Below are 19,801 nucleotides of genomic sequence, written 5' to 3'. Positions count from 1 at the left end.
CATCCTAAGATTTTTGACGACCACAGAGAGTCATGACCTTGGTTTAATATCTCATCCGAAAGATGCCGTTCACTGAGCAGTATAGTGGCCCCATCAATATACTGGGGCGTTAAGACCCACAGACCATAGGTTGAGCGCTCCCTGCTGGCCTCACTAACACTACTTCTGGCAGCAACCTGGATTTCCCATGTGGTCTTCCAACCAGGTACAAGCTGTGCACAGGTCAGCTCAGCTTCAGTGGGTGACCATGTGAGAGAGTGAGAGCTGTTGTTAAACAACATTTATGATATTATCATAGACTATACATATTGATATTATCACCCAAATAAATATTGAACTCAAATGATTAGTTTAAAAGCAGATTCATTCCAGAATAAAGCACCAAAGTGTCGCTCTAAGATGCACAAATATTCTGCTACAGCTTTAATTAGGATATTTTGTTGTGGAAACAATACACACATACAAAAAACGAACAAATAACATGTATCTCACTCAATATTAACTTCTTGATTATTGAACGTTTGTATTTTGCTTAGTGTGCTCATTTTTGCAATTGATTATAAACTTTCGATTCGGCTGCCTATGGGAGAAATGACTAGGAGAAATAAACGGCAGAAAATGCTCAAACTACTTGCTCTACAAACAAGTTTGTTCATGACTATGCATAAAAGTACCTAAATAATATTTTAAATAATATATTTTTCTAACTAAAACTTCTTCCACCGTGCTTTCTCAAGACACCATATAGTTTGTCTTCAAGCGTTATTCATTCATTCATTTTCTTGTCGGCTTAGTCCCTTTATTAATCTGGGGTCGCAACAGCGGAATGAACCACCAACTTATCCAGCAAGTTTTTTTTTTTTTACGCAGCGGATGTCCTTCCAGCCACATCCCATCTCTGGGAAACATCCACACGTTCACACACACACTTATACACTATGGACAATTTAGCCTACCCAATTCACCTGTACCACATGTCTTTGGACTGTGGGGGAAACCGGAGTACCCAGAGGAAACCCATGCGAACACAGGGAGAACATGCAAACTCCACACAGAAACGCCAACTAAGACGAGGATCGAACCAGCGACCTTCTTGCTGTGAGGCGAACGTGCTACCTAGTACTATTATTTATAATATACTATTTAGCTCTAGTTATTTATTTAATTAGTAAGGTCAATAAAATTATCACAATTGTAAATGCATCACAAAAGCAGCTTCAGATAAACTATATCACAAATTATAAATAACTTTATGTTTTGTTTTGTTTTTTGCTGCGTGTCATAGGCGAACTCGATAATTCCAGCATGTTAAAACTACAATATTATCATAAACAATAAATATTGCACCCTTAGTAGTTGTTTGACCTCTTGCCCTCTTAAAAGAAAAGAAAAACAGCTGCAAAACACCTTTAAGCCCACTTTTTTCTATATTTAAAAAGACCCTTTCACTTCATGTTGTGTTTGGCAGTGCTAACATAAAGGGTAAGTTTACTCCAAAATTAAAATTTGCTCACAATTAACTCTCAGTTGTTTTAAACCTTCAGGTTTTTTCTTCTGTTGAACATTAAAATAAGATATTTTGAAGAATGCTTAAAACCTGTAACCATAGACTTCCATAGTAGGGAAAAGCAAACACTATGGAAGTCGATGGTTACACATTTCCAGCTTTTTTCAAAATATCTTCATTTATGTTCAACAGAAGAAAGAAACACAAGCAGGTTTGGAAGGGGAAGTAAACAATGACAGAATTTTCATTTTTGAGTGAACTGTCCCTTTTAAGCGTGCCTTGCCTTTTACAATTATATCCCTCGATCCAAGTGCGAAACCAATATCCCAAACAAACTGCCTTGGAAAAAAGTGTAATGTGCTTGCATGGCCACTTTTATTTTCTCTCTATAACCGACTCCTGGCAGCCGCAGTCAATACAGTTCCCCAACCACAAGATCTCCACACAGGGGTTCCATCCTGGCAAAAACAGAGGAGGCTTTGATTGGGGAACATTCAGCTCCCAGCCGTCTGTTTTAATAAGAAATAGGGAAATGAGGGGAGAAATGCGAGGGGAAAAGTAAACGAATGTCTGTTTGGGGACAGACTAATAAGGACTCAAAGCTTCACAGGGAGCCAAGGGAAATAAGACGAGGACCCAGAACATTCCATTGAGATGAAACTCTCAAGACTCTGTTTGGGTCGACGCAAAGCGCTTTTCAATCCCACTGAAGCTCTTTCTTGCATAAACTACGATATTTCTCCTTACGAACAGGTTCACTCTCACAACTGCTGTTGGTCAGGTGTACAAAGAGCCCCGTCCCAAACTCACGCCATTGGCTGAGCCAGAACTTAATATGTCAGAACGCTTGAAGAAACGCAGCAATAATGTGAAAGCACCATAGAGGTGAGTAGAGTTAGCAACATCTATCTATCTATCTATCTATCTATCTATCTATCTATCTATCTATCTATCTATCTATCTATCTATCTATCTATCTATCTATCTATCTATCTATCTATCTATCTATCTATCTATCTATCTATCTATCTATCTATCTATCTATCTATCGTTCTATCGTTCTATCTATCGTTCTATCTATCGTTCTATCCATCTATCCATCCATCCATCCATCCATCCATCCATCAAGAGAATAGACAGTTTAAAGTTGAATGGACAGAAAAGTATGCTTTTTTTTTTTTTGCATGTTTATGCATTACTTTCTAAAGTATATTTCCCCAACACTGGCTAAAGCAGAGATGCTCAAAGTAGGTCCCACGGGCCAAAGTTGGCCCATTGTAACCTTTGATTTGACCCACCATCCCATCTGAGAGGAGAGTGAGAATAATGGAGAGGGTTGGGGCACATGACCTAAACAAATAAGGTTACGTCAAATTAGAAAATGATGATCTCTGTGTTAGTTTTACTGCTGAGCTACAAAAAAAAAGCAAAAAGAAATTAAATGTTTCAATTAAATGTATTAAATGAATCAGATTTTTTTAAATGTAAATACTATCACTCAATTTTTTTTAATGAGATTTAGTTTTTACTGTAATACATTCATTATACAATGTAAAAAACACTATTAGTTAATATAAAACAATGTTTTCTAGTCATTTTTAAACATTGTTAAATAAATGAGGAAATTAGCCATGGTAAATTACCCCACCTATGTTTGTCTTCGGCCCACTAGCCTTAATCAAGTTTTGTTTTTGGCCCTTCATAAAAAAAAAAAGTTTGGGCACCTCTGGGTTAAAGGGGTAGTTCACCTAAAAAATTTGTCATTTTGTCAAATTTTGTCAATTAAAAAAAAAAAACGTTTATCATAATTTACTCACCCTTGTTTTAACCTCTTAAGGCCCAAGGTGTTTTTTTTTTCATTTTACAACAGCTATTTGGGCTTATTGAAACCTAATCAGAATAAAAATCTAAGTCTTTTATCATCTTTTGATATGACTTACTTTTAGAGAAAAATGATGTCCATACATGTGGACTTATGGTCCAAATTTACATAAAACACTTTTTCCTGACTGTTTTTAATGCATATCTAACATACACAGTTTTTTTTTTTTTTTACATTTGATTATCAGAGAGTACCCCCCCCCCCCCCACCACCACCATTTTGGACAATTAAAAATAGTGTTTGGGACATTTCATATGCTGTAAAACAGTTGCAGGATGACACTGTATGTCTGTAAAAAATATATAAAACATTCAAAGTATTTTAAATAGCCACTCAAGAGCTAAAATGTGCTGTCCATGTATGTGGCCTCTAAGCCCTAGGAGGATATACCTTAATGAGTTTCTTTCTTCTGTTGAACCCAAAAGAAGCTATTTTAAAGAAAGCTGGAAACCTGTAACCACTGACATTTGTTTTTTTTCTACTATGGATTCCAATGGTTTTCATCTCTCTTCAAGAAATAAAAATTTAATTTGCATTCAACAGAAGAAAGAAACTCATACAGATTTGAAGTCCACAGTAAACAGTGAGTAAAGTTTCATCTTTTGGCTGAGCTATCCCTTTAAGCCTTCTGTTTGAACGGCCTCTTCCAGTTGTTTCTGCACAACAAATTGGTATATTTACATAAAAACTGACATTTTAAGATGGCCAACATCAAAATGAAAACTGTCTGTTTAGGTTAAACATGATAATACCTGCTGATTTTGTTGAAGCATAAAAGACTAAACATTCTCCACATCTTAATAAGTGTGCCGTCCAGCTGTTGCTTGCTTCTGTTTACTCCCTGACCTAAACCATATGCAGTTTTAGATGATGGAAAATGAAGACATACCGACGACTTTGGGTAGTTTCTGTCTCCTCAGTGGGATTCTGGGAAGTTTGGTGCTGATTCGACTGAATCCACCACAGAGGATTATTTTGGCCTTCTTGCTGTTGGTGGAGTTTTCCTGGTCTGGGCTGAAAGAGGAAGGGTGACGTTAGACTAACATTACAGATGGATCCTATGCTGAATGTGTGTGTGATGGCTCTCTAATGCAGTTTACACCATCAAACGATAAAGACATATGGAAAGAAAGGAGAAATGGAGAGATTGCTCTGCCTCTCGGTGCAAACTGAGGAAATCTAGGCTCAGCTGGTCTTACGATCTGCAGTTTTCCAGCCATTTAGAAAAGGTGGAAAGTTTAAGAAAACAGCCGACTGTGATTTCTAGAACACGAGAGTCTTGAGTTTTCCCAACTGACTGCGGAGAACAGAGGAGGCTTTCACTTTCGCGAACTGTGAACAATTCTGATGACAGGCTTTGTTAAAAGATGATTTTTGCCAGCGGCATCTGAACCGAGGGAGTTTGAGCATGACACAACGGCCACGTTCACGACATCAGTTCACCACGTTCACGACTTAGTTCGGTTTTAAATTTAAATATGGTTACATTCACACATGGTTTGTACAATGTGAAAATGAACTGTTATTATACTGGACTATTTAGTATTATAAAACTTGTTTCAGTTATAGACCTTTTTCTTGGAACGCAAAATGACCCATTATGCTTTGTGTGTATGCGCAAGGAGAATGCGAAGAACTTCCGGTCGGCAGCTGATGCGTGTAACAGTCACATTTGGACAGCTTTGAAATGATAGATTTAATCTATTTTACCTGCTTTTATCCTCTTTGAACTAATACTGTTGTCCATCAGCACCATCTCCAGGACTGATCACTTAAAGAAATGCGATCTAATAGGATGGAAAGCAGCTGCTGTGAGGCATTTTCCCCTCGTTGTCAGACGGCATCTTCTGCAGTTTAAATGAAGCCTTGTCATCGCTAAAGTCAACATTTTCTCTTTATTTCAAATATATAACCAGCTCAAACAAATGTAATTCACCAAAATGTTTGACACACACACGTAGCCTGTACTGTTCCACTGACACACTGATTTAATAACTGTGACAAAGTGAAAATATAGGCTAGTGTCATTTCGAAATGACAGAAAAAACACATACCGTGGTGAAAACAACACACGAAATAAAACACAAACGGCTCGTGATTAGAAGGAACAGCTATCAGCCAGCAGAGTATCAATAACAGACTTTTATTGGTCATTTTTGTAAATTGCACGACTTTCATACCTGTTAAGTTTCATGCCAGCACTCTGGTTTGCTCTCCCCCCCCCCCCCCCTCTCTGTGTGTGTGCGTGTATGTGTGCGTGTACACACTGTATTTCTGACGGCAGACACGTGAACTAGGAGAACGTTTTTCTCCTATTTCTGACGTGCTTAAACCACATGTGACAGATTATAACGGCTTTAACAGACACATTTCTAAGTTGTGTGTCACAAAAACACTCTGTTATCCATTAAAAACGTCATTGAAACCCATTTTCGGAGCGCGAATTACCAGTTGTACACGCTGTAAACGGAAGTTTTTAGCATTCTACCGGAAAACGCTGGTCACTATGGCGCCCTCAATGCAGCAGCCATGAAAAAGGTCTATAGTCACAGGTGTGTTATTAATGCCAAAAGGGGTTTGAATTTAGTCCACATGTTTACTTTTGATAAAAAAAAAAAGCTTATTAGATTTGTTTTATTATTGATCTATATGTAGGTTTTTAGCTGCCTAATATATTGAGTTATCAGTATTGTATTTTGCCATATTGGTGCATCCCTTTTTTATTTTTTTTATTCAAAAACATTAAGAAACAAATCTTTATATAGTAATATGAATAAAAATAATAATTCAGGCTTACAGCAAAGGAAAAAATAAAATTGCTAAATATGAAAATAGAAAAATACATGTTTGTTCTAGAAGTGTAGAGAAGGGTTTTATAGAAAGTCAAATTTATACATTCAAATTCCTCATCCTCAAATTCCTTACTATTGATCATTAGTTGGCAGCATTATCTCTTTAGATAGGCCTGTGCAAAAAAAAGTCTGACTTTTATATGGAATTCTATTGGGTATAACAGATTATAGTGTGTGTGCATAAATACTAGTTTATGTTAAGACTAGAATATGTTAAGTCAATTCAAAGATGTGAATAGACATTCTGCGGTGCAATTCAGGCAAATGAGACGGCGCGAATGACGCAGTTTGTGCAAATGAAGCAGTTCGAGTTGAAGGTTTTGCGCGTTTAGTAATGCGATGGCACTCGGATCTTTGAGTTAGAAAATCTGAACCTCATCAGACATTTGCGTCACATGAACCAATCAGGAGCTTGCTCTTGTAGGGGCGTTATTATGTCGTAGGGCCTGTTGTTGGTGTCCCGAGGGGAAATCCTCTTGCCGACACAGGACACTAGCTCTTCGAAATGAGCTGGGCTCAGTCTGAAGCACCACTGAAAGCTTCCATCATCCAAGTATAGTTTCTGGAGGGTTAGAGTTGATAAACTCCCAGAGCATGGTGCACCTCTGAAAGGATCTAGTGGACTCAGACACGACGCCGAACAAATACTTACTGTTTTTCAACCTTCCTAAAGCACATAAACAGCTATTCTCTGAATAAAATCCATGTTAGCCATTTAGCAACGAAGCTAGAGTCACAGAACAGACAGAAGTCCTGCCCATAACGTGAATTGACATCTATTGTGAAGTGAATTGAATAAAGCAAGTAAACTCAAAAAATGTCACGCATCTATTTACGTGCGAATAACGCGTTTTTATTCACACGTGCCGCATCTTATGGTGTGAACACAGTATAAGAGCTGAGCTGCTAATTTTAGTTTTATTACACATATATCAAAGTAAGTGTGCAAAGGTCTCTCTTACACACACACACACACACACACACACACACACACACACACACACACACACACACACACACACACACACTATACTCAATACAAAAGCCATAAACTACATTTTTCAATAGTAAAAACAGCAGATTTTTACCTCTTCCCAACAGAAAAACCACCAACAATCAAGAAGGCATGATAATATGGTGTCATGGCTTTACAGTCAAAAAATATCATCACAATGAAAGTCAATGGGGCAAAAAAAGCCCCAAACATAATGAAGAGGTAGTTAATTTTTTTTTGCCCAGAGTGTATTGTTGGGTTTTTGAAAACATGCAAGGCATTTTCCCAAAATATGTGTCAGATTAAGCTTTGACACCGAAAATTCAGTTTGCTGAAATGCAGAGAACGTTGTTGCCAAATTAGGCCCCAAAATCATCCCAAAGCGGATAAAACAATCCTAAAAGCACACACAGTCAGTAAACCTTCTACCTTAGCTCTTAAGCAAGTAATCGCTTTTTTACAATGTGCTTTCCTTTGCATAGTAATCAGTAACTGGTGATCTTTAACGTTTATGTGAGACGGTTGGGTCTGAGTTGATGCAGTAGTGTAGGTTTTGACTCACTTGCGGTTGTGTTTGTTGCTACAGAGGAAGCAGCAGCACAGCAGAGACAGAAGAACCACCAGCAGGAATGTGACCAGCGTTCCTGCAGCTATTACTCCCATCCGCTGATTAGGATCTGAGAGACACAGACGGGAGAGTGTCAAATTTGCACAAACACACACTGTACGTCTGGATTCATTTGTTTCGTCTAACGCAGTTGGCCATTTAAAGACAGATGGAGGCTGTTCAGTGAAAACAGCAGGAGACTTGCAAAACAACTGAGGTGTGTAGAAAAAAAAAACCCCGCTCAAAGTTTGAAATGGAAACGAAAATACAGCAGTTTCACATTTGATCCTAGAATGGGGATTCATTTAGTGGAATGATCTGAAAATAAATCCTGACAGGATAAGGTCTACGACTGCTTAGCAATATAGATAAATTGACATGAATTATTGGACGTGAAATTGGTTGAAGGGCAATTATACAATTTAGTGGTAAGAAAAATGAAGACTGCACAGCATAAAACGTAATGACCTTTACAAACATGTACCAAAATGACACAAATGACCAATCAGAATCAAGTCATCTACACTGTAAAAAACTATATGACCAATTAATCATGACAACATACGTTTTTAGTTCATTGTAACTTATTAAACTAAGATAGTTGTGTTTTAACTTAAGTTTATAAGTTATGCAAGTTAAGTCAGTTAATAATAAAATAAGTTTAATGGACTCATTTGATTCAGCTTAAAAATTTAAGGCAACCAGGATTTTAGACAGTGTAGACAGGAATAATGTCATTAAAGTATTTAAAATTCTATTTTTTCCCCCAAAATGTTTTTATTGCACATGTTAGATATTAAGCATGCAGTACAAATAATTTTTAACTTATAACAAATAGCTTTAACACATACAGTGCATCCGCAAAGTATCCTCAAAATTCTTCACACAATACCTCATAATGACAATGTGAAAAAAGATTTCTTGAAATTGTTGCAAATTTATAAAAAAAATAAAAAAAAACTATAAAAAATCACATGTATTCGCAGCCTTTGTCGTGAAGCTCCAAATTGAGCTCAATTTAAGCGGATTGAACATAAAACAACTAAGTTGTCCTTCAAGAATTCGTCACCTTGGAATTATAAGGTTCTACCTGCGTTCTGAATGATTTTGAGATATTTAGCCCTAAAGTTTTTTGCATTCCATAGCAGACAGTATGTGTGTAACATTTGTTTTTTAAATAAAAAACCTAAAATGTAAACAACTTATATAAAAAAAACATCCCATAATGTAGATAAGTTGTCATTTAATAAAAATATGTGAATAGCTCAATTTTTACAAAAATGTCAGATAGAATATTATAATGCTAAGATGACGAATTGTGTGTCAGCCAAGCGGCAACCTCCCGCTTTCCTTCATAAACAACTACAGAAGTAACTGAAACTACATTTCATCAAAATACAAACGGACTCCATACAAAAGCCAATTTCTGTTGACCCCACTTTTAAAATAGCCAAATTTACAGCAGAAAAAAAGGTGTTCATTCTCATTTATTTTGTTTATATTAAGTCTGCATAATTAAGGGCGTGGCCACTTGAGTGACAGCTAGATCTCCCAGGTCGTCGTCTCATCACCTCAGCTGATTCCGGCAGATTAGCCGCTGATCTTGGCATATTCATTGTATTTTTGTTTTCTTTAATGTTTCTTAACATAGTCACTTGACTTTTGTAATTATTTCCTGCAATTATCAGATGATATGGCATGCGGTGTGCACTTAATTGTGCTTACAAACCATTCATGTGGCCTCTTTTTTCCCCATGTGAGTGAAATTATATACTTATACCATCTCTATTAATGTATTTGTTTCATTTAAGATCTTTTATCATTTATAATTGTCTTTAGACCTGTAATTCAATCTAGAATCTGACAGATTGATTAGCTGTAGGCTCTAGAACAGTCTGAAACGTTGTCATACAGTGTTATTCCTGGAATTCATAAATAGCCTTGCATATATCAACACAGACTATATTTTAAGCAATTCACGTTTTCCTCCTGTTGAAAAAAAAAAAACATCATAAGACCAATGTTTGATGGCTCAAGGTGTTACAACAGTATTTTAAAAGTCTAAACACTGATATAGTGTACAACCAAGCATGTGTGGTCAGAACACAAACGAGTCGCAGGTAATGAAGTATTAAGCGTTTCTCCCAAAGGAAAGCCTGTCTAAGCAAAATGCTAGCAGGCGTCTGTAGCTCCGCTCATGCTCCGCCTCTTTGCCCTTGTTTTGAGCAATTTCCCCGGATTGGAGCGATGACTCGTGAACAAAATGGCAATAGTTGGCCATGCCTACCAATAGCTTTTGGGTTTTTCAGAAACCTATGGATGACGCCCATATCTTTTACAGTCTATGGTTTCAGCTCATTTTAAGAGTAGTTTGAACAAACAGCAAACATCATTTTTTTTAAAGTAAATGAATTTAAATGTCTGCAATCCAAAACAAATTACATGTTGTTGAGTTGTTGGGTATTTTTCTGGCGGCCAATCTCAATGAACTTGGACAGCTAACCAATCACAGCATATTTGCTTTTTCAAAAGGCAGGCCTTCAATACACATGGAATTAATCAAGCTGGGGATGCCAGGCTGGAGAGAGAGGTATTGTAATAATTTATGTGAAAAATAATGTTGTTGTTTTTTTTATTATTATTATTATTTTTTTATTTTATTTTAAATCACCAAGCATCCATGTTCTAACACACCCCTAAACAAAATCAGCAACTTATTTTCATGTTGCATCATTGCAAATAATTACTTCACCTTAAACTGCTTTTAAGTGAAGTTTATTCATAAACTAATTTCGAGAGGATCACATGTTTATGATTTATCACGGCTGGTCTCGAATTTGCTAATCAGTATCTTACAATCATTCGAGACCTAAGCTGCTAAAAATAACCACAGTTTTCATTTCACTTTATCTTCGTTTGGAAGAAACCCCCCTCTTCCCCTTTTCTTCCTCTTTTATCTCTGACATTGTCGACACGGCGGCCCAGTGGTTAGCACTGCGAGCCCCACAGCAAGAACACCGCCAGCCCTGGCCCCCCAGGACCGGTGGGTGTTTCTGTGAGGAGTTTGTATGTTGTCCCCGTGTCCGTGTGGGTTTTCCCCAAGTGCTCCGGTTTCCTCCCACCATCCAAAGACATTCAATATACATAAAAACCAAGCATTTATCTTCCCTTAGCTACAGCAGCGGGGGAGTTCTGAGATCCACCGAGCTCAGGCTCCCCTCTCGCTCTGCCAAACGGGAGGAAGCCCCGGACTCAAGGAGTCCTTGAGCTCGGGGCTCTCTCCCGGGACAGCATGCCAAACAAGCTTTTATAAATCATCAGCTAAGTGTGAACTCTTGAACTCATCTCGAATCATCTCGAAACCAATTTCCAATATTTTTAAACTCCATGCTAAGAATGATCATGTATTGCATCACTGCATATTCTCATTAAAAAGTGTTTACATGTTTATTGTTTAGAGTTTTGTCTGATAAAAGTACACCGTGTATAAATGTGCTGAAATGCCACTGGTTCAGGAGTTTAAGGGCTAACAGTTGTGTCCTGTGAGATGCAGGAAGTCTGCCAGTGGCTTCTTTGCATCTGTTGCCAACAAGCATAATCACTGGAGCAGAATGTGTGGCCATTTGGCTCTTCCGTTCATAAAAAAGAAAGGACAATGCTGGGACGCTAAACTTGGCACCGCTGAGAATGAATAATTTCAGCTGTTCGATTACACTCCATTTGATCATACTAAATGATCAGTTCAATATGCATGTGTGATAAATTCCAGCAACATCAATAAAGCCAAGAACTTTAACCCAAATCCACACAACCAGCAGAGTGATAATCAGACACTTAAGTGTGGCGTTTGCACCGCAAATTCGCCTTTTTAAAATCTTGTTTCTAGTCCAAATATCTAAAATTTCTTAAATAAAGAAGGTTTTTCCAAACAAGCAAGTGTTGTCTTGTTTTCAGAAATAATGTTCAAATTAAGCTAGTTTTTCCTTAAAACAAGCAAACTAATCTGCCAAACGGCTGAGAAAATGATTCTTATTTCAAAGTAAAAACAAGATTATCACATTAGCATAATATTTAGCTTGTTTTACGGAAAAACAAATTTTTGCTTGTTTAGAAAATGCTTCTTCATTTAAGAATTATTAGATACTTGGATTAGAAACAAGTGTAGAAAAGACTGAATAAGAAAACTTTTTTCTTATTTTTGCAGTTTGTAATTTTGTTACAGCAGACTTTCGTTCGTTCGTTCATTCGTTCATTCATTCATGCATTCATCATTTAGTCATTCATTCATTCATTCATTTTCTTTTTGGCTTAGTCCCTTTATTAATCAGGGGTTGCCACAGCGGAATGATTCCACCTGCAACCCATCACTGGGAAACACCCATATACTCTCGTTCACAAGTACACTATGGACAATTTAGCTCATTCAATCCACCTATAGCCCATGTCTTTAGACTGTGGGGGAAACCTGGAGCCCCTAGAGGAAACCGATACCAACATGTGGAGAGCATGCAAAACTCCACACAGACATGGCAACTGACCCAGCCAAGGCTCGAACTACCTACCTTCTTGCTGTGAGGCGACAGCGATACCCACTGCGCCCAGACTTTTAGATATTTTTTAACAGCAATTGAGGAATTTTTTTTCAACAGTGCTGCTCCAGAAACATTCATTCATTCATTTTCTATTGGCTTAGAAAAATAAAAGATTGCAATGTTGTTATTTGCCCCAATATCGTGCAGTACTCATATTTTTCTAAATTACAAATATTGTAATTTATAGCTTTTTTTCGTCCTGGAAAATAATGATTGTTTGAACAACTTTTTTAAATTTATTGTTGTTGTTATTGAAAGATTCCACCCAATATTAATTTCTTAACTCTTCTTAAGTAAGAATGAATGTAAACATGTCTAAAAGAATAGCATGTTGTACGAAAAGGTACAGTATGTAAGTTTGACACCATGTGGTTAAACTAGGTATTGCACTCCTGGTTCAAAACCCCCGCAAGCAGAGGTTGCCAGACTGAGGACATCAACAGGGATGTGCCTGACTATCGAGCTTAAAAGTTGATTTAAATCGTGTGGTAAATAAAAGCAACAGCACACAATAGAAGGAATATTCTCCATATTAAAAGGAGATTTCGTCCTACCCAACACCTAAAATTGATATTTCAGAAACTGCTTATATTTCTTGCAGCTGAACAACAGCACAAACTGACCATGATGACCTCATGTGCTTTATTCAGTGTTTAATGCTAATATTGGGAGTTTGAAAGCCATTTTACATCACATTTATTGCCATACTACTGAAAGCAGCAGCAGAAAATAAAATAAACTGTTTGAAATTGAGCTTTAGAACTGTGACTCAGTGCAAGCCATCACTTATCAGTGATTCAGCATGTACATTTAATAATGTTAAAGAGGTTTAATATGTATTAATTAGATTATAAACCTTACAATTTCTTTGGAGTGCAGTGAGTGCACATATTCTGTGCTTCTGAATGGCTGTATTTAAATTTCTGTCGTATTTCGTCTAGTGCAAAAGGCCAAATTGCTTATCACTGCGTATCTCGTCACGTAGCATGTTGTTAGGACACGGGGTTACAATGTAACCTGCCAGGGCTGGAGTGGGACTCCTCTTTAGCCGTGGAGTTTCAAGCCTTGGACCAGCCCATTTTAGTGAACGACTGACTATATTAAAATAACACCATTTCCAATTCAGTTTCTAATGACACTATCACGTCTTTCTCATGGCTCAGCTGTTTTAGAACTTCAAATGTTTTTCATAAAAATGAGAACATTAAAAGGTAGCTAAATCTCCAACACTATTCTTTAAAACATTACAGTGGTCTTTCCTGCAATATCTAAATATATATTCTCAGCGAAATCCTTTATAGATATCCAGTCCTTTGTAACGGTGGTCGCACAAAAAATAAAAATAAAAAATGTACACCTATACAAGTAACCCAAACAGTATAATATGTGTTAACACTAAAAATGAAAAAATAAATAAATAAAATTCTCATGTGAGGCTCAAACTCGGGCCAGCGGTGTCGTAACGCAACGTTCTGACCACTGTGCTGACACTGTAATGATGGTGCGTTTGGTAATATCTTCCTCTAACAACGTCAACCGCGGACACACAAATAAAGAATAAAACAAGTATTGCACTGTTATCTGCAAGATTCTTTTAACCACAGAATTCATTTTTATTGATGGCTTAATTTTTTTCTTCCCTTTTTACATTTATGACCAAGTTATGTCAGATTTATTAATGTAGTGAATCATCTGATTTTCATTGAGCAGGTGTAATATTCATTAATATTAATTATTCAAATTCTTATATTCACTTAATGACAATCCTACCAGCCCACTCTAGTGTGTTGGGTTCATGACTGGTGCTTGGTAACGTTACGGGGCTTGGCTCTTCACTGTTAGCAGCAAACTACAAGAGAGGCTGCTGCTGCTGAAGAGTTAACTTATAAAACAAATAAACGTTCGGCACATAAACGGTGGTTTGCAGACGTCGTTGTTTAGCACTGCTCCTAACTAGCTTAACATTAACTTACTAGCCATTTCATCGTCTTCATGTGATGTTGTACTCTCGCTGCTGCTGGTTTTAATGAAAATATACTTAGCTTTTTAAATTCTGACCTTTTCAGTACCACCTTTGGTACTTTGCTTTTCATTATAAATTTTCCATCTCTCGCGTATCTCTTAAATGATTTTGCTGATGAGCAAGATGCTGCTGTTTGGGGTCGAATAATAATTACATCATCATTAACCTGCAGGCTGCATTTTGCTCACGGGGCTGTGAGAAAATAAATAAAGAGTGGAGCAGTGTCAAAATAATGAATAAAAAGATTGAGGCCATGGTCAAATACATAAATAAAAAAAAAAGTGTGACTGCTGAGAGTGCAAGCAGCTAGGGATACCGGAATTCTCCCGGTCCTCCTGATTAGCCAATCCGGGCCTGTAACCTGCTCATCTAATGTTTACACTGATAATGTTGATGTTACTTGTTAATTAATAACCACCTCATGTGAAACTTTGAATCTGCCTCTCATTTCGGAGTCTGCTACTTTCCACCAGAGGTCGCATTTCGGTCACAGACAAAAGCTTTGAGAGTCTTCCTGACTGAATAAATCAAATGTAATGTTTTGCACCAAGGCAACCCGGGATACTGAAATATAATTGGCTAAACTGGCAGTGGGCAGATTAAAAGAACCAAAACAAAGACAGACGCTCTGGCCTGCATCTGACTTCAGCATTGTTTTTCGGATAAAGAAGAATGTTCACTTAGCGTGTTTCTTAAATATCTGCAAATATGTTATCATATTTTTATGCTATAGAAGAGTCAAAGATTTACATACAGCACCTTTAAAGAGGGTGGAATATAATATTTTTGTTTAATTCATGTACAATATGCAAAATGTCACTAAAAATTTTGAATTTAAATCGAATTAAAGTTAAACATGTTTTCAGCTAAATCTATTCCATTTATAATAATTCTTCAACTTTAATCATTTTATACACAAAAACTGATGACTATTTAATTTGTGCAGTAGGCTCTCTCTCATTCCTGGTGTTTTGATTGATATTGAGGAGACACACACACACGTATGTCCTAAACCACAGCTGCATTTGAGGAAGGCCTCACTAAAGGTCGGTCAGTATGACATCATTACTGCTTTCACTCAGGTCCCTGTGAAACCTCTGCTGACCCACACCTTTCCTCATTACTCTCTTTCTCCCTCTTCCTGTAGTATTTCTCTCAGCTGTGTGAAACAGCAGTGACTCTGAGCGGGCAGGAAAAGAGCCAAAAAACACAGCCGTAAAAATAAGACACCACTCTGGAAACACCATCAAGGCCGCCATGTTAAACTGCTGCTGTCTACGCCTGTGACCTACATAGTGAAGACTACACAGGCATGTTACCAGTAGCAACTGTGTTTCTTTTGACTGCGTAAGTTTCCAATAGATTTTTTTGTTTGTTTATGCGAAATTAATCAAATCCAGTGATACTGAAGTTTGCATTGCATAAAACTTATATACTTTATATATATATATATATATATATATATATATATATATATATATATATATATATATATATATATATATATAACTTAAATTGTAAGTTTACACAGAAAATGGTTATAAACTTTCATTAAAAAAAGAAAAGAAGACATTTTGAAGAAAGCTTATTTGAAGAAAGATATTTTGTGCCGTTTTTCTGATTACAGATTTCTTAGAAATAATCTTATTTTCTGTTCAACAAAAGAAAGTTAAACAGGTTTGGAACAAGGGAAGTATGTGTAGATGATGACATTTTTCAGTTTTGAGTAAACTATCCCTTTAAGTGATAACTTAAAGAGGTCACAAACTGACTTTTTTATTATTATTTTCTACTGTTCTCTGAGGTCTACTTATGATTTGATAAAAATGTCCACATACAAACTATTTAGGAGTCATTTAAAAGGCTATTTCTGTCCTGTTTAGAAAACCTGCAACTATTGGCTTCAAAAATGTCTTATTTCTGTTCAACAAAAGAAAGTCAAACAGGTTTGGAACAAGTGAAGTATGTGTAAATTATAAGAATTTTCAGTTTTGGTTGAACTATCCCTCTAGTGATAACTTAAAGGGGTCGTGAACTGCTTTTTTAATATTATTTTCTAGTGTTCTATGAGGTCTACTTATGATTTTAATAAATATTGCACATAAAAAAATATTTAGAAGTCATTTAGAAAGCTATTTTGTAAACCTGTAGCCATTAGCTTCCAAGGTAGGAAAAACATACTACAGAAGTCAATGGTTACAGATTTCTTCAAAAATATCTTATTTTCTGTTCAACAACAGAAACAAAGTCAAACAGGTTTAGAACTAGTAAATTATGTCTAAATGATGAGAATTTAAAGTTATAGGTGAATATCCCTTTAATGATAACTTGAAGGGGTCATGAACTGCCTTTTTTATTATTATTGTCTACTGTTTTCAAAGGTCTACTTATGATTTTATGACAAATTTACACAAAAACTATTTAGAAGTCATTTAAAAAGCTATTGCTGTCCTGTTTTGAAAACCTGTAGCCATTGGCTTCACAGTTGGAAAAACAGATACTATGGAAGTCAATGGCTACAGATTTCTTTAAAAAATATATCATTTTCTGTTTAACAAAAGAAAGAAAGTCAAATATGTCTGGAACAAGTTAATTATGCTTAAATTATGAGAATTTTCAGTTTTGGTTGAACTATTCCTCTACTGATAACTTAAAGGGGTCGTGAACTGACCTTTTTATTCTCATTTTCTACTGCTCTCTGAGATCTAGTAATGATTTTATCATGATTTGCACAAAAAAACTATTTAGAGATTGTTTAGAAAGCTATTTTGTCCTGTTTTGAAAACCTGTAGCCATTGGCTTCCATAGTAGGAAAAAACAGACTATGAAAGTCAATGGCTACAGATTTCTTAAAAAAAAAAAAAATAATAATTTTTTTGGACAATAAAAGAAAGAAAGTCACACAGGTTTGGAACTCATGAAATATGTGTAAAAAATGAGAATCAGTTTTGGGTGAACTATCCCTTTAATGATAACTCAAAGGGGTCATGAGCTGCATTTTTATTATCATTTTCTACTGTTCTCTGAGGTCTACTTGTGATTTTATCAAAATTTGCAGATAAAAAACTATAATAATTTAGGATGCTATTTTCTGCCGTTTCAATTCCCTTTATCAGAATCACTGTACAGGCATGGTGGATAGTCGATCAAAGTATTCACTCACTGGTAGGGTTGGCTAATAGTTGGTGGGCGGAGCTAAACAGATCTTCAGCAGAGATGGAGTTTAGCCACATTACACACTGAAGTAGCACAATGTTCGTTTGTGCTGTTTTTAGACTAACAATTAAGTTGTAAGTTTTGGAACTTACAGGATGTTTTATATTACACTGACCTCTCATGTCAGAAGATCAAGGGGGATTTGATTTCTCAGTTTTACGACCCCTATAAATTTTGATTGAGTCTCATGAAATGAAATTGAATAGCTTTGACACTGAATAAGCCATGTAAATATTAGGCTCCAAGCTTTTTTTTTAATGCTAGAAACAAAGCCATAAACATGTCTTGAACACTGAAGTGGACTAATTTGTTGCATAAATAGACCAGTTAAGGAAATTCTAGATTTAATTTAGTAAAGATATTAGAATGTTTGCTAACAATAGTTTAAAATACACACACTGATAGTTTTATGTATGTCTCAAAATACAGTTACAGGAAAAAGTAGTAGCATTTCATTCATTCATTTTCCTTCGGCTTACAGTAGTTCCTTATTTATCAAAGGTCGCCACAGCAGAATGAACCGCCAACTACTCCAGTATGTTTCACGCAGTGGATGCCCTTCCAGCTGCAACCCAGTACTAGGACACACCCATACACCCTCATTCGCACACTCATACACTATGGTTAATTTAGTTTATACAATTCACCTATAGTTAGGGCCAGACGGAATCTGCGGATGTTTTTTGCTATTTCTGCTGAGAATTTTGGTAAAAGTCTGCAGATTTCTGCGGAATTATTTTGAGAATATCATAACTAAAACCTTAATATTGCAAATAAAAAAAATATCTTTTTAAACTTTAATGCTGAAAATGCAAATCCTATTACATTCACTTTGTTTGGTAAATAAAGCAAGTTTGTTATACAATATATCCAGTAAAAGACAGAAAATATTACTGTGCAAACTGCATTGTACATAAATCAGATGAACATTTTCACATTAGTCAATAATATTACTGAAATTAATTAAAAACTGAATAAATATAGATTAACACGCTTCACTCAAGCATTCACTCACCATTAAGAAGCGCGCGCAGATTCCGGGTGGGCCTACCTATAGTGCATGCCTTTGGACTGTGGGGCAAACTGGAGCACCCGGAGGAAAAACACACCAACATGAGGAGAGCATGCAAACTCCACACAGAAATGCCAACTGGCCCAGCCAGGACTTGAACCAGGGACCTTCTTGCTGTGAGGCAACAGTGCTATCCACTGCGCCACCATGCCACCAGTAATAATTTTTATAACTGGATATTCCTATTTATTGTCTATTGTGGTTGTACATTTCTATTATAAAACAGCTGCTCTCTTTCAGGATATTAACTGATGCTTTGTACTGGAACTTGCCCTCTTTAAACCATTGACGCCGCCTACTTTCATATTATTGGCAGTAATTGTGACGATGAGCAGTGAATATTGAAGTGAAGCAGCACTGTGCTGGAATGTCAAATATTTGGGAGGGACACTTTGGCCATTTTCTAATTATTCAGAATTGTCTATGGTGGTTAGAACCCTGGAATGTTTTAGAAAAGTAATTAGAAGCGTAATCTAGAGGCCTTTGCCTTTCATATAAGCCACTTCTGATACCAAATGATCAACTAGAAGTCAAGTTATTATTTGTTGTTCCTAAAACTTGGATAGGCAAGAAGACTCTTATCTGGTAGTGTAGTACAGTATGTCCAAATTCCATTTATACTACTGGCATTCATACTATATAGCAGTGATTCTCAAAGTGGGGGTCGAGACGCCCCAAGGGGTCGCGGGACAATGAGTGGGGGCCGCCTGGTGATTTCCAAAAATCTATTTATTTTTATTAAACCATAAGAATTACCATATTTCATTTATAACCTACTAAATAGTATATAGTACTGTATATAGTTACTATAGTAGCTTATAGTTACTAGTTCTATTGGAATGCGACGCCTGAGATAATTACATTATGCTAAAGACACAGCAGTAGCGTCAGATGCAGCTGATTGATTTTATAATACCAGGTTAAGCTTTCTGGAACATTTACAGCACTAAAAAAATAAAACAAAGAATAAACTTGGGTCTATTGGTGTGTGTGCGCCAAATACATGCAAGGTTTCTGTATTAATAACCACCTCAGAGGGTATTGGGGGTCGCGAGT

General features: G+C 36.4%; 1 protein-coding gene across 1 annotated transcript in view; it reads right to left on the bottom strand.

Annotated features, from left to right (window-relative positions):
• The window catches only part of scarf2 (scavenger receptor class F, member 2), a 74,366-nt gene that overhangs the window by 25,788 nt on the left and 28,777 nt on the right, over positions 1-19,801 (bottom strand). The window contains exons 8-9 of the mRNA XM_073951983.1: positions 7,798-7,912; positions 4,279-4,403 (exon numbers count right to left, since the gene is read on the bottom strand). Of these exons, the coding sequence (XP_073808084.1) occupies positions 4,279-4,403; positions 7,798-7,912 (240 nt within the window). The remainder of the gene's footprint in view (positions 1-4,278; positions 4,404-7,797; positions 7,913-19,801) is intronic.

Source organism: Danio rerio, chromosome 5, assembly GCF_049306965.1.
Source record: "Danio rerio strain Tuebingen ecotype United States chromosome 5, GRCz12tu, whole genome shotgun sequence".
NCBI lineage: Eukaryota > Metazoa > Chordata > Actinopteri > Cypriniformes > Danionidae > Danio > Danio rerio.
Note: the sequence above shows the minus strand (reverse complement) of the source record. Positions and strands in the feature narration are given on the sequence as shown.